The 13,500-nt window shown below is 38.9% G+C and overlaps 1 protein-coding gene across 1 annotated transcript in view; it reads right to left on the bottom strand.

The window, feature by feature from the left end:
- Nucleotides 1-13,500, bottom strand: part of SNX6 (sorting nexin 6) — an 89,568-nt gene that overhangs the window by 2,499 nt on the left and 73,569 nt on the right. Inside the window, exons 12-13 of the mRNA XM_004467893.4 lie at nt 7,095-7,254; nt 6,925-7,010 (exon numbers count right to left, since the gene is read on the bottom strand). Of these exons, the coding sequence (XP_004467950.2) occupies nt 6,925-7,010; nt 7,095-7,254 (246 nt within the window). The remainder of the gene's footprint in view (nt 1-6,924; nt 7,011-7,094; nt 7,255-13,500) is intronic.

The raw sequence follows: 13,500 nt of genomic DNA, 5'->3' as shown, positions 1-13,500 counted from the left end.
CAAGGTCCAGTACTGTAACCATTAGCCAGGTGAGCTATTTAAATTTTAAATTTTTGTTAATTAAAATTAAATAAAGTTTAAAACTCAGTTTCCCAGTTGCACTACCCACGTTTCCAGTGCTCAACAGCCACATGTGGCTAGGGACTACTGTACTAGATGGTGCTGATTATGGAACGGTTCTGTCATTGCACAGAATTCCACTAGACAGTGCTGGTTAGATAATGGGATATTGACATTGTTTCCCCACAGAATACGTCTTAATTTCAAAGTGTAAAATGGTAACTTTCCACTGAGACACCTAGAAGTCATCACTTAACCAAATCATCCAAGTCAACACTGTCTGTAAGGCAAACTAATGGATGACATGTGCCTCCTCATAGGGTGCACTGAGACGATCTCAGCATCACTTCTGTGGTGTTCCTGCCAAAGGTATATGACCTACATCTGATCAATAGGGAACATGAGACACACCCAAATTAGGGGTCATCCTATCAAGAGAACTGTACTCTTCAAAAATGACAATGTTATGAAATACAAAGCTCTGGAACCTTTCAGATTCAAGAAGCCTAAAAAAATATGTGGATTAAAAGAAAAACATATTAAATAACTAAAAAAGTAACAATAAACAAAAAGATGCATGGGGAAGTGGATGTGGCTAAAGTGACTGAGCTCTCCTCTACTACATGGGAGCTCCGTGGTTTGATTCCCGGAGTTCCCGGGTTCTGTTCCTGGTGCCTCCTAAAGAAACAAGGAAGACGAACACACACAGCAAGTGCAAACAGCGAGGGGGTGGGGAGAAACAAATAAATAAAATCTTAACAAAAAAATAGATATGTAGATTGAAAATAATATATTTACTATTAAGGACACTATTGGGACAACTGGTGGAATATGAATAAAGTTTGGGGATTAGACAATAGGAGTGTATCAGTATTAATTTCCTGGTTATTGTAACTGTACGATAATTACTTGGTTTTAAGAAATTCATACTGAAGTGTTTATGGGTGAAAGGGTATCAATGCCTACAAATTAATCTTAAATGGCTCAAGGGAAAAACAGTTGTTACGTGTGTGTATGTGTGTGCATGTAAAGATAGAGAGAGAGAGGGAGAGAGGAAGGGAAGAATAAAGCAAATAAGGTCTGTTGAGTTCTTCATTTCCCCCCAGGGACAGTATACATTGTTCATGTGTTCCTAGGAATTTGTCCAGTTCATCTGCCTTGTCTAGTTTGTTGGTGTACAGTTGTTCCCTCTTAGGAGCGCTTTTATTTCTGTGGGGTTGGTAGTAATGTCCCTGGCTTTCAATTTTGATTTTTATGTATTTGTATCTTCTTTTTATCCTTGTTAGTCTAGCTAAGGGTTTGTCGATTTTGTTGATATCCTCTAAGAACCAACTTTTGGTCTTAATTCTATTGTATTTTTGTTCTCAGTTTCATTTATATCTGTTCTGATCTTTGTTATTTTCTTCCTTCTGTTTGCTTTGGGAATAGTTTCCTGTTCTTTTTTCAGTTCCTCCAGCTATGTAGTCAGATCATTAACTTTAGTGCTTTTTTCTTCTTTTTGAGATACCAGGTGCAGTGACTGAATCCAGTGCTCAACTGCTTGAGCTACATCTGCTCCCAGCTTTCTTCTTTTTTAATGTAAGTATTGAGGGCTATAAATATCCCTCTCAGCACTGCCTCTGCTGCATCCCATAGGTTTGGATATGTTGTGTTCCAATTTTCACTGGTCTTGAGATATTTAATGATTTCACTTGCAATTTCTTCTTGACCCACTCATTATTTGAGGGTGGTTTACTCTCCATATATTTGTGAATTTCCCCCTCTTCTGTTATTTCCAGTTTTATTCCATTATGATCAGAGAAAGTGCTTTTTATAATTTTGATCTTTATTTAAATTGAGATCTGCTATGTGACCCAACATATGGTGTATCCATGAGCACTTGAGAAGAATATACATCCTGCTGTTTTGTGGTCCAGTGCTTTGTATACATTTGTTAGGTTTTATTCATTTATTGTATTATTCAAGCTTTCTGTTTCTTTATTGACCCTCTGCCCAGATGTTCTATGCAATGATGAGAGTGGTGTATTGAAGTCTCTAACTATTATTGCAGAGATATCTATTTCTTTCTTCAGTTTAACCAGTGTTTGCCTCATATAGTTTGGGGCACCCTGGTTAGATACATAAATATTTACAATTGTTTTTCTTCCTGGTGAACTGCCCCTTTTATTAATATATCCTTCCTTGTCTTTAATAACAGCTTTGCTTTTTTTTTTTTTTAATTTATTTCTCTCCCCTTTTCACCCCCCCTCCCCAGTTGTCTGCTCTCTGTGTCCATTTGCTGTGTGTTCTTCTGTGACCGCTTCTATCCTTATCGGCAGCACTGGGAATCTCTATTTCTTTTTGTTGCATCATCTTGCTGTGTCAGCTCTCCGTGTGTGCGGTGCCATTCTTGGGCAGGCTGCATGTTCTTCTGCGCTGGGCAGCTCTCCTTACAGGGCACACTCCTTACACATGGGGTTCCCCTACATGGGGACACCCCTGCATGGCAGGGCACTCCTTCCGTGCATCAGCACCGCATGTGGGCCAGTTCCACAAGGGTCAAGGGGGCCTGGGGTTTGAAACTGTGGTCCTCCCATGTGGTAGGCCACGTCTGCTTCCCAACAGCTTTGGTTTTAAAGTGTATTTCATCTGGTATATGTATAGCTACTCCAGGGTTTTTTTTTTTTTTTTTGGTTACTGCATGTGTGGAATTTGGTTTTAGCTCTTCACTTTGTTTTTTTTTTTTTTAAAGATTTATTTATTTAATCCCCCCCCTCTACCCCGGTTGTCTGTTCTCTGTGTCTGTTTGCCGCGTCTTGTTTCTTTTTGTCCCCTTCTGTTGTCATCAGCGGCACGGGAAGTGTGGGCGGCGCCATTCCTGGGTAGGCTGCACTTTCTTTCGCGCTGGGTGACTCTCCTAACGGGGTGCACTCCTTGCGCATGGGGCTCCCCTATGCGGGGGACACCCCTGCGTGGCAGGGCACTCCTTGCACGCATCAGCACTGTGCATCGGCCAGCTCCACACGGGTCAAGGAGGCCCGGGGTTTGAACCGCGGACCTCCCATGTGGTAGACGGATGCCCTAACCACTGGGCCAAGTCCGTTTCCCGCTCTTCACTTTCAGTCTATTTCTATCCTTGCTTCTAAGGCGAGTCTGTTGCAGACAGCATATAAATGGCTCATATTTTCTTATCTATCTGCCAGTCTGTGTCTTTTGACTGGGTATTTAAGCCATTAACATTCAATGTTATTACTTAAAGGCAGTTCTTATTCTTAATTCACTCATTTTGCCTCTGAGTTTTATCTGTCATAGCTTATTTTCACCACTCTTTTTACACTTTTAGTTACTTTTACTGATATAATCATTTCTAGGCTGTCTTCCAAGCCTCTCTTCTGGTCTTTTCTTTTCAGGCTGTAGTACTCCCTTTAGTATTTCCTATAAGGCAGGTCTCTTAGTTACAAACTCTCTCAGTTTCTGTGCATTTGTGAATATTCTAAGTTGCCCTAATTTTTGAAAGACAATCTTGCCAGATATAAGATCTTGGCTGGCAGTTTTTTTCTCTTTCAGTGCCTTAAATATATACCACTGCCTTCTTTCCTCCACGGTTTCTGATGAGACATCAGCACTTCATCTTATTGTAAAATTGCCCTTATACTTTTTTTTTTTTAAACCTACTTCCCTTTTGCCATCTATTGATATGGCCAACTCTAGGTCTACTTTATTTATTTATCTTTAAGATTTAGTTTTTATTTATTTCTCCCCCCCCACCCCACCCCAGTTGTCTGTTCTCTGTGTCTATATTCTGTGTCATCTTCTTTGTCCGCTTCTGTTGTTGTCAGCGGCATGGGAATCTGTGTTACTTTTTGTTGAGTCAACTTGTGTCAGCTCTCCGCGTGTGTGGTGCCATTCTTGGCAGACCGCACTTTTTCCCTGCTGGGAGGCTCTCCTTCTGGGGTGCACTCCTTGCGCATGGGGCTCCCCTACGCGGGGGACAACCCTGCATAGCAGGGCACTCCTTGCGTGCATCAGCACTGCGCGTGGGCCAGCTGCACACGGGTCAAGGTGGCCTGGGGTTTGAACTGCGGACCTCCCATGTGGTAGGCGGACGCTCTAACCACTGGGCCAAGTCCACTTCCCCTTATACTTTTATACTTCATTGATAAGGTATCTGAGGCTATTTTTAAGGACACAAAAATGATTTACCTACCTAGTTTTCTATTACAACCAGATTTCAAATATGCGGCAAGACATATCTCAATGACAATAAATGAATTCCAAAATAATTGCAAACCATCTTACTGTAAATGTAACTAACACCTAGCCTTTTTGTAACAATTTGTAGGTTCTGGGATCAAAGTGGGACTCTATCTAGATTTACTACATCCTTAATCAAACACAGAAAAGAGAACAAGTTTTCTCAACATCAGCATCATGGATATTATGGACTGGATAATTCTTTCTTGTGGGGGTCTTTCCTGTGCATTTTAAGATGATAAGCAACATCCCTGGCCCCTACTCATTACGAACGAGTTGTTCCCACCCACCCCTACCTGGACAACCACAGGTGTCTCTAGACATTGCTACATGATGCCCAAGGGCAAAAGTCATCCAGGACAAAAACCACTGCAACAGAAGAGCTATCAAAAATCTGAACAGAGACTAATTTAGAAAGGCTATGAAAAAGTGTAGAATCTGTTGCAACTACTTAACTCTGTTATAATAGTATGAATGCAGCCACAGATAATACAAATGAGTGTGACTGTGTTCCAATAAAACTTATAGATACATAAACTGCAATTGCATATAATTGCCACATGTCACGAAATATTATTCTTAGATGTAAATACCATTCCTGGCTCATGGCTGCACAAAAAAAGGCCACAGTCTGCCAACCCTTGATCTATAGCAAAATTCTTGATAATTTGACCTTTTTGAAAGATAGAAAACAGTGAACATTAGAAACCAACACAAACTCTGTAAGAATAATCATGCCAAGTTTATAAAAATATTTACTTTTGACAGGATTATTAGACCAGGAAATTAGACAACATATATACTGATTTTAATAAAATAATTTGCTACTTTATAATATCCTTCATGGATAAAATGGAAAAATATTGATTGATGATAGTAAGGTTAAGTGAATTCATAACTGTCTGAATAACTATAAACAAAGAATATTAATTAGTAAACTGATACAAATTAATACAGAAGGAGAGGGAACTAAAAATTTAGCTTTTTCCTGTGCCAGGTACTTTTGTAAGCCAAGTGTCCATCAACGGATGAATGGATAAATAAAATACGGTATATATACACAATGGAATATTATTCAGCCATAAAAAGAAGTTTGTTTTTAATAATAAAAAAACAACCAAAAACTAGACAAATTAAAAAAAACCCTATCCCTTAATAATCACCTCTCAATCTCTCTATGATTCCCTGGACATATAAGGCTGCCATTCTGTTTCCATCTCTCTAATTTATTTACATTTACATTTTGTATAGATGAAGTCAAACAGTATGTAGTACTTTTTGTCTAGTTTCTTTCATTTAGTATATTAAAAGGAGTAGAGTTTTGCTACATACAACAATATAGATGAACCTTGAAAACATGCTAAGTGAATAAGTCATACACAAAAGGACAATATTATTATGATTCCACTTATTTATTCTAGAATAAATAAATTCATGGAAGCAAAAAGTAGATAAGAGGTTACTGGGGGGTAGGGGGAAGGAAGAGTTGTTTAATGGATTAAAAAGTTTCTGTTTGAGATGATGAAAATGTTTTTGTAATAGCTGGTGGTGAAGGTAAAACATTGTGAATGTAATTATTACTACTCTATTTTACACTTAAAAATGGTTAAATAGGAAATTTTACATTTTTATATATATATTTTATATATATAATATATAAAAGTACTGATCCATATATATATTACCACACACACACACAAACTATCAATCTTATACATATAAGAAGAAATGTGTAGTATAATCATTCCATGCATGGAGAAGTGTTTCCATTTCAGGTGTAACAGTTTTGAAGAGCAATGAGAGTAGGGTAACAATGTTACAAAAAGCTTGCGGAGGTGGATATTTGAATGGAATGAAAAATACTTAGCCTTAAAGATGCTAGCCTAGAGGAGTGAAGATATACAAAGAATATAAGGCATGCAAATATCCAAAAAACTAAACTATAAAAGAGATACTAAATTTTCTTTATTATTTCAGATTTCAAAACTTTGTCAAAGTTACTGAGAAGTAGATTTATGCTCATTATAGTGTTCCAAAAATATTATTCTAGTTTTAATTTTAATTAACTTTAGAGATGAAAATGCTATAAATTTAACCAATTCATCATTAAAATTTTTTATACTTATTTAATTTGGGGAATTTTGACTAATACATATTAAATTTTCAGTCCCTCTGACTACAGATGGCAAACGTTAGATACATTTCCAACTCATGTTTTTATTAAGGAAAAACTTTTTTTTTAATAACAGGTAGTAAAAAAAAATGATATTGGTTTCCCAATTACATACTTGGACCACTAAAGACATTACAGATGTTATTCTTGCTTGGATTAGATGATCTTTAAAATTCCACTCAATTCTAAGACTCTCTATTTTTAGAATTACTGTTAAGTTTAGGCTAAGCTTTAATCTTTGTATTAAGTATAAGAAGGGGCTTAATTAGAAATAAATTAATGCTGTAAAAGATTGGAATAAGGACCAATTATTTTGAAGCAGTGAAACAATCTTGGAAAACGTAATTCCAATTCAGGAGTAGTTCTTATAGTATCCCTTTAGACGGCCACTGTCATTAAAGGATTATTAATTTTATAACTTAATTCTAAATCAGAAGTCAGTTAAATTATGAAACTACCTTGGCATGCTTCAGTTCTAATTCTGCTAATTCCACTAAATTTTTTCTGAATGCAGCAACTCTTCTTGTCTTGAAATCTATAAGTTCTGTGAACAAAATAAATTAGGATTAACTCTTTAATTTACATAGTTTAAAGCATACCTTGTGAATAAAGATTAATGTAATAGTACCTTGTTTTGCAGATTCAGATATTTTTTCAAATTTCTGACAACATAATTGTTGGGAAGTTTCAGCTTGCAGAACATCTTTATTTTTTGCTCTTGCTTTATCCAGTGCTTTATTAGCATTTTCATAATCTACTAGTGACCTAGATCTTCTATAGAGGAGATCCTATAAAACAAAATATTTCACAATAGTATGTACTGCATGTTTTTATTAGCTATACACTCAACCACTGCCAACATCATCATCGTATGTGCAAGTCACTCTTTTAAATGTTTTTTTTCCTTAACAGCTTTGTGGTACATTTTACATACAATAAAATACACTTATTTAAAGTGTAAATTTCACTGTTTTTTCCCTCATTCCATCCTCAATGTTAGACTACTGCTAATATTGTTTGTCTCTGTAGATCTGCTTACACTACTTATTTCATAAACAAGGAATCATATAGTATGTGGCCTTTTGTGTCTGGCTTCTTTCTCTCAGCATGTTTTCAGGGTTCATTCATGTTGTAGTATGGATCAGTACTTAATTCTTTTTTGATGAATAATGTTTCATTGTACACATATACCACATTTTATTTATACATTCACCAGTTCATGGGCATTTGAGTTGTTTCCACTTTTTTGTCCATTATGAATAATGCTACTAAGAAAATATGGTACAAGTTTGTGTGTGGACATGTATTTTCATTTCTCTTGGGTATATACCTGTATTAGCCCAAAGGAGTACTGAAGCAAAGTACCAGAAACCTGTTGGCTTTTATAAAAGGTAGTTATTTGGGATGGAAGCTTATAGTAACAAGGCCCCAAAGAGTTCAACTCAAAGTTCCTTCCTCACCAAACTCTGGTGCCACATGTTGAAGAAGCAAGACGGTAGGCAACATCTGCTAGGATTCAGCCTTCCTCTTCCTCTTCAGGGTCTGTGGACCCAGATTCTTCTGATCTCAGCTGTAGGTTGGCATAAGGCCAGTCCCTCAGGGCTTCTCAGCTGCTCTGGTTTCTTCATGAGGTCAGCTGTACACTATTAGGCTCATCTCTCTTCCTGGGGCCTCTGCAGTGTCTGTGAAGCTGTCTCTCTTCCTCTGTCGTCATCTTCTCTGTGTATCTACTTCTGCGTAAAAGGCTGATTGATCGGCCCACCAAGGGAGCAGGACTCAACCCTGCATGCCCTAATGACGTGGTCAAAACAAAGCCCCAATCTTGATTTAATCAAGTAAATGCAAAGCTTATGAATTTGAATCAATCAAAGGGTATCATGCTGAGAGAAAAAGACCAGTTTACAAACATCTCTTTTTGGAATTCATAAATAATATCAAACTGCCACAATACCTAAGAGTAGAACTACTGGGTCATATGGGTAACTTTATGTTTAACCTCTTGAGACACTGCCAGACTGTTTTCCAAAATGGCTGCATTATTTTACATTCCCACCAACAGATACGAGGTGGATGCCAACACTTATTATTAACCTTTTATTTAAAGCCACCAAATGGATATGAAGTGGTATCTCATTGTGGTTTTTTATCTGCATTTTCCTGATGGCTAATGAAGTTGAGTATCTCTTCTTCTGTTTACCAGCCATTTGTACATCCTTCTTTGGAGAAATGTCTATTTAAATCCCTTGCCCATTTTAAAAATTGGGTTGTCATCTTATTGTCTTGAAGAAATTCTTTATACAAGTCCCTTATCAGGTATATGATTTACAAATTCCTACCCCCATTCTTTGAGTTGTCTTTCATGTTTTTTAGTGTCCTTTAACATAAAAGTTTTTCTTTATTTTTTTGTCTTTATTTTTTTAATATTACATTAAAAAAATATGTTGTCTCCATATACCCCACCCCCCTCACCGCACTCCTCCTCCCACAACAACAATCTCCTCCATCATCATGAGATATTCATTGCATTTGGTGAATACATCTCTGAGCGCCACTGCACCTCATGGATGGTCAATGGTCCACATCATAGCCCACACTCTCCCACAGTCCACCCAGTGGGCCATGGGAGGACATACAATGTCCGGTAACTGTCCCTGCAGCACCACCCAGGACAACTCCAAGTCCCGAAAATGCCCCCACATCTCATCTCTTCCTCCTACTCCCTACCCACAGCAGCCACCATGGCCACTTTCTCTACACCAATGCCACATTTTCTTTGATTACTAATCACAATAGTTCATGAATAGACTATCAGTAAGTCCATTCTAATTCATACTCTATTCTGTGGACCTTAGAATGGTTGTGTCCACTCCACATCTATATCAAGAGGGGGCTTAGATTCCACATGGATGCTGGATGCAATTCTCCTGCTTTCAGTTGTAGGCACTCTTGGCTCCCTGGTGTGGTGGTTGACCGTCTTCACCTCCATGTCAGCTGAGTGGGATAAGTCCAATAAACCAGAGTGTAGGAGTTGCAAGTCTGTTGGACTCAGGGTCTGGCTATCACATGGTCAGTCCAGAGATTCAGGTCCCCTGGGTATACACTAAACCCCAGCACCAACTACAGATCCGTTAAAAGTAACAGGAGAGGCTTGTGGACAAAGATCACATCTGAGTCCAGCTCCATCACAAAGAAACACAAACTCCAAAGTAGGGCCAAATGACATGGCACGAACTCCATCTGCCACGACCATAGAACCCATGGGTCTCTGTAGCCCTCAGAAGAACCAATACCTGGGGTTGTATCTACTTTATCTGTCTCTGGGACTCTGCTGAGGTGTGTATAAGGGCAACCCCTCTGATAACCTCCCGGCTCTTCTTGGAGACTCACAGCCATATAAATTCATTTGTCCTTTCCATTTCTCCCTTTGATTCAGGTCAAAAAGCATTTTTAACTCCTGGTATTATATGTAGATTAAGATATGGGGCTGGTCCGAGTAGACTCTTTTATTCAAGGTCATTTTCTAGTTACATCATCAGCTGGTACTTAGTAGTAATCCCTCGGCGCCAGGGAGGCTCATCCCCAGGAGTCATGTCCCACGCTGGGGCGAAGGCAATGCATTACATGCCGAGTATGGCTTTGAGACTGGCCACATTTGAGCAACACAGAGGCTCTCAGAAGGTAACTCTTAGGCACCCTGCAGCTCTAGGCCTTGTTCTTATTTCAGGTGCACAGGTTCACAAGCATAGTCATTAGTATCAAAAAAGTTTTTCATTTTGATGAAGTCCAATTAATTTTTTCCTTCAGTAGCTTGTGCTTTTCTAAAAAACAATTACCAAAATCACCACAAAGATGTATTATCTATGTTTTCTTCTGAAACTTTAATAATTTTAGCCCTTATGTTTGGTCTTTAAGTTAAATTTTGTACATAGTGTGGGGAAGAGGTGCGACCCCAGTCTTTTCCAAGTGGATATCCAGTTGTCCAATTTGTTGAAAAGACTATTCTTTCTCCATTGAATCGGTACCCTTGTCAAAATCAATTGACTATAAATGTGAGGGTTTATTTCTGATCTCTCAATTCCATTCCACTAACCTAAGATGTCTACTGTTAAGTCAGTACAACCACACAGTCTTGATTACTAAAGCTTTATAATAACTTCTGAAGTCAGGAAGTGTGAATCCTCCAACTTTGTTCCCAAATGCTTATATATATTAGAAGTCTAAGAGGTAGGTATGCCCATAGAAGTAAATTAATTTACCCAGATCACACAGTGATAGATCCAGGATTTAACCTGTACAGCCTGGCTCTAGAGTCTTAGTGTTCTGAACTATTATATTATTTTGTCTATTTAACCATAAAATAATCTGTTCAGTAATTCTGGAATTTTTTAATTCATAAGATTTCATACATTTCAAATTTTTGTTAAAGACACTAATTTTTAAAAGAAAGCTAAAACTAAAAACACAATCTGACTATACCCATGGGAAAACTTGGAAATCAACACTGTTCACTATTTTAAAAAAATATCTATTTTTTATTAAAGAAGTTGTGCACTTACAGTATAATCATGTATTCAATGTTTTTTTAAAAGAGCAAAACAGATTCAATGAGCCAGAATCTGAAGTCTTGATAATAGTATTAAGAAATCATGAACAGGGAAGTGGACATGGCTCAACTGATAGGGGGTTCGCCTACCATATGGGAGGGTCCAGGGTTTGATACCCAGGGCCTCCTGACCCATGTGGTAAGCTGGGCCACACGAAGAGCTGCTGCACGCAAGGAGGGCTGTGCCATGCTGGGGCACCCCCACGTGGGGGTGACCCACGCGCAAGGAGTGTGCCCTGACCACCCCGCGTGAAATAAGCACAGCCCGCCCAGGAGTGGCACTGCACACAAGGGAGAGCTGAGGCAGCAAGATGACACAACAAAAAAGAGACACAGTTTCCCGGTGCCACTGAGGATGCAAGCGGATGTAGAAGAACACACTGCGAGTGGACACAGAGAGCAGATAATGGGGCGGGTGGGGGGGGGGAGAGAAATAAATAAAATAAATCTTAAAAAAAAAAGTAATCATGAACAATGCTTTGGGGGAAAAAAGATATACATATACATGCAGGGAAAATAAGAAAAAAATTGGGGAGCAGTTGTAGCTCAGTGGTTGAGTGCCTGCTTCCCATGTATGAGGCCCTGGGTTTAATCCCTGGTACCTCCTAAAAAAAAAAAAGGTATAATACTTTCATTTTTCTTCATGTGAACCCTTTCCCAACCAGTTTGTACTTTATCTTTCATATTCTTATTTTGTTAACTGACAGGTTAATTCTGAAGTGATGTAAAGATGCACATATTGCAAAGTCTATTTTGTGAGTGTGGTATCCTGACTTTAGTACATACTAATTTATTGCTGAATGAAATGAGTCTGAGAATGAAGCTGAAGATGGTTAAAAACAGTAACAGGGAAGCGGATTTGGCTCAAACGACAGAGCATTCACCTACCAAATGGGAGGTCCAGGGTTCTATGGTCCTGACCCGTGTGAACTGGCCCACGAATAGTGCTGATGCATGCAAGGAGTGCTGTGCCATGCAGGGGTGTTCTCCGCGAGCCCCAAGTGCAAGGAGTGCGCCCCCGCAAGGAGAGCTGCCCCACATGAAAAAAGCACAGCCTGCCCACGAGTGGCACTGCACACATGGAGAGCTGATGCAGCAAGATGATGCAACAAAAAAGAGACAAAGATTCCTGGTGCCACTGACAAGAATGCAAGTGGACACAGAAGAACACACAGTGAATGGACAGAGAGAGCAGACAATGGGGGAGGGGGAAGAGGAGAGAAACAAAAAATAAATTTTTAAAAACAAACAAACAAAAAACAACAAAACTATGGAACCAAACTAAATTTTTAGAAAGCAAATATTCTTACATCTTTCCATCTCTGTATCAGCTGAAGGTTTTCCTAACTAATTTCCATTTACTGGCTTTATAGAGGCATAACTGATATACAACAAACTGTACCTATTTAAATTGACCAATTCATAAATTTTACACATGTATACCCCTGTGAAACCATCACTATAATCATGATGAAGAACAAAGCCATTGTCCCCAGAAGTTTCCTTTGTATTCTTTGTAATTCCTTTCTCCTATGCGCCACAGAAAAGTGGTCAGCTTTAAAGATAAGTTTGCATTTTCTAGAATTTTATGTACTCTGTTGTCTAGCTTCTTTCATGGAGCAAAATTATTTTGCCAAAGTTCATTCCTTTTTATTGCTGAGTAATACACCACATTTATTTATTTATTTATTTATTTTTAAAATTTATTTATTTAATTCCCTTCCCCTCCCCTCCCCCGGTCGTCTGTTTTCTGTGTCTTTTTGCTGCGTCTTGTTTCTTTGTCCGCTTCTGTTGTGTCAGCGGCGCGGGAAGTGTGGGCGGCGCCATTCCTTGGCAGGCTGCTCCCTCCTTCGCGCTGGGCGGCTCTCCTTATGGGTGCACTCCTTGCGCGTGGGGCTCCCCTACGCGGGGGACACCCCTGTGTAGCACGGCACTCCTTGCGCGCATCAGCACTGCGCGTGGGCCAGCTCCACACGGGTCAAGGAGGCCCGGGGCTTGAACCGCGGACCTCCCATGTGGTAGACGGACGCCCTAACCACTGGGCCAAAGTCCGTTTCCCACCACATTTATTTATCCATTTATTTATTGATGGACATTTGGATTGTTTACAATTTTTGGCTATTGTGAAATATGCTGCTGTGAACACTTGTATGGACACATGCTTTCATTTTTCTTAGGTAAATACATAGAAGTAGAATGGATGAAACAAAAGATAGGCGTTTAACTTTTTAAGAAACTGCTGAACTGCTTTCCAAGGTGTTGTACCACATTCCCACTAAGAGTATGTAAGAGTTCTAGTTGCAATGCATTGTCCCCTGAATTTTTTCATTTTGGCCATTCTAATTAATGTGTGTGGTGATATCTCATAGTTGTTGTTTTTTTTAAAAGGATTTTTTATTTATTTCTCTCCCTTTCCCACCCACTCACTGTC

This window comes from Dasypus novemcinctus, chromosome 3 (assembly GCF_030445035.2).
Source record: "Dasypus novemcinctus isolate mDasNov1 chromosome 3, mDasNov1.1.hap2, whole genome shotgun sequence".
NCBI lineage: Eukaryota > Metazoa > Chordata > Mammalia > Cingulata > Dasypodidae > Dasypus > Dasypus novemcinctus.
Note: the sequence above shows the minus strand (reverse complement) of the source record. Positions and strands in the feature narration are given on the sequence as shown.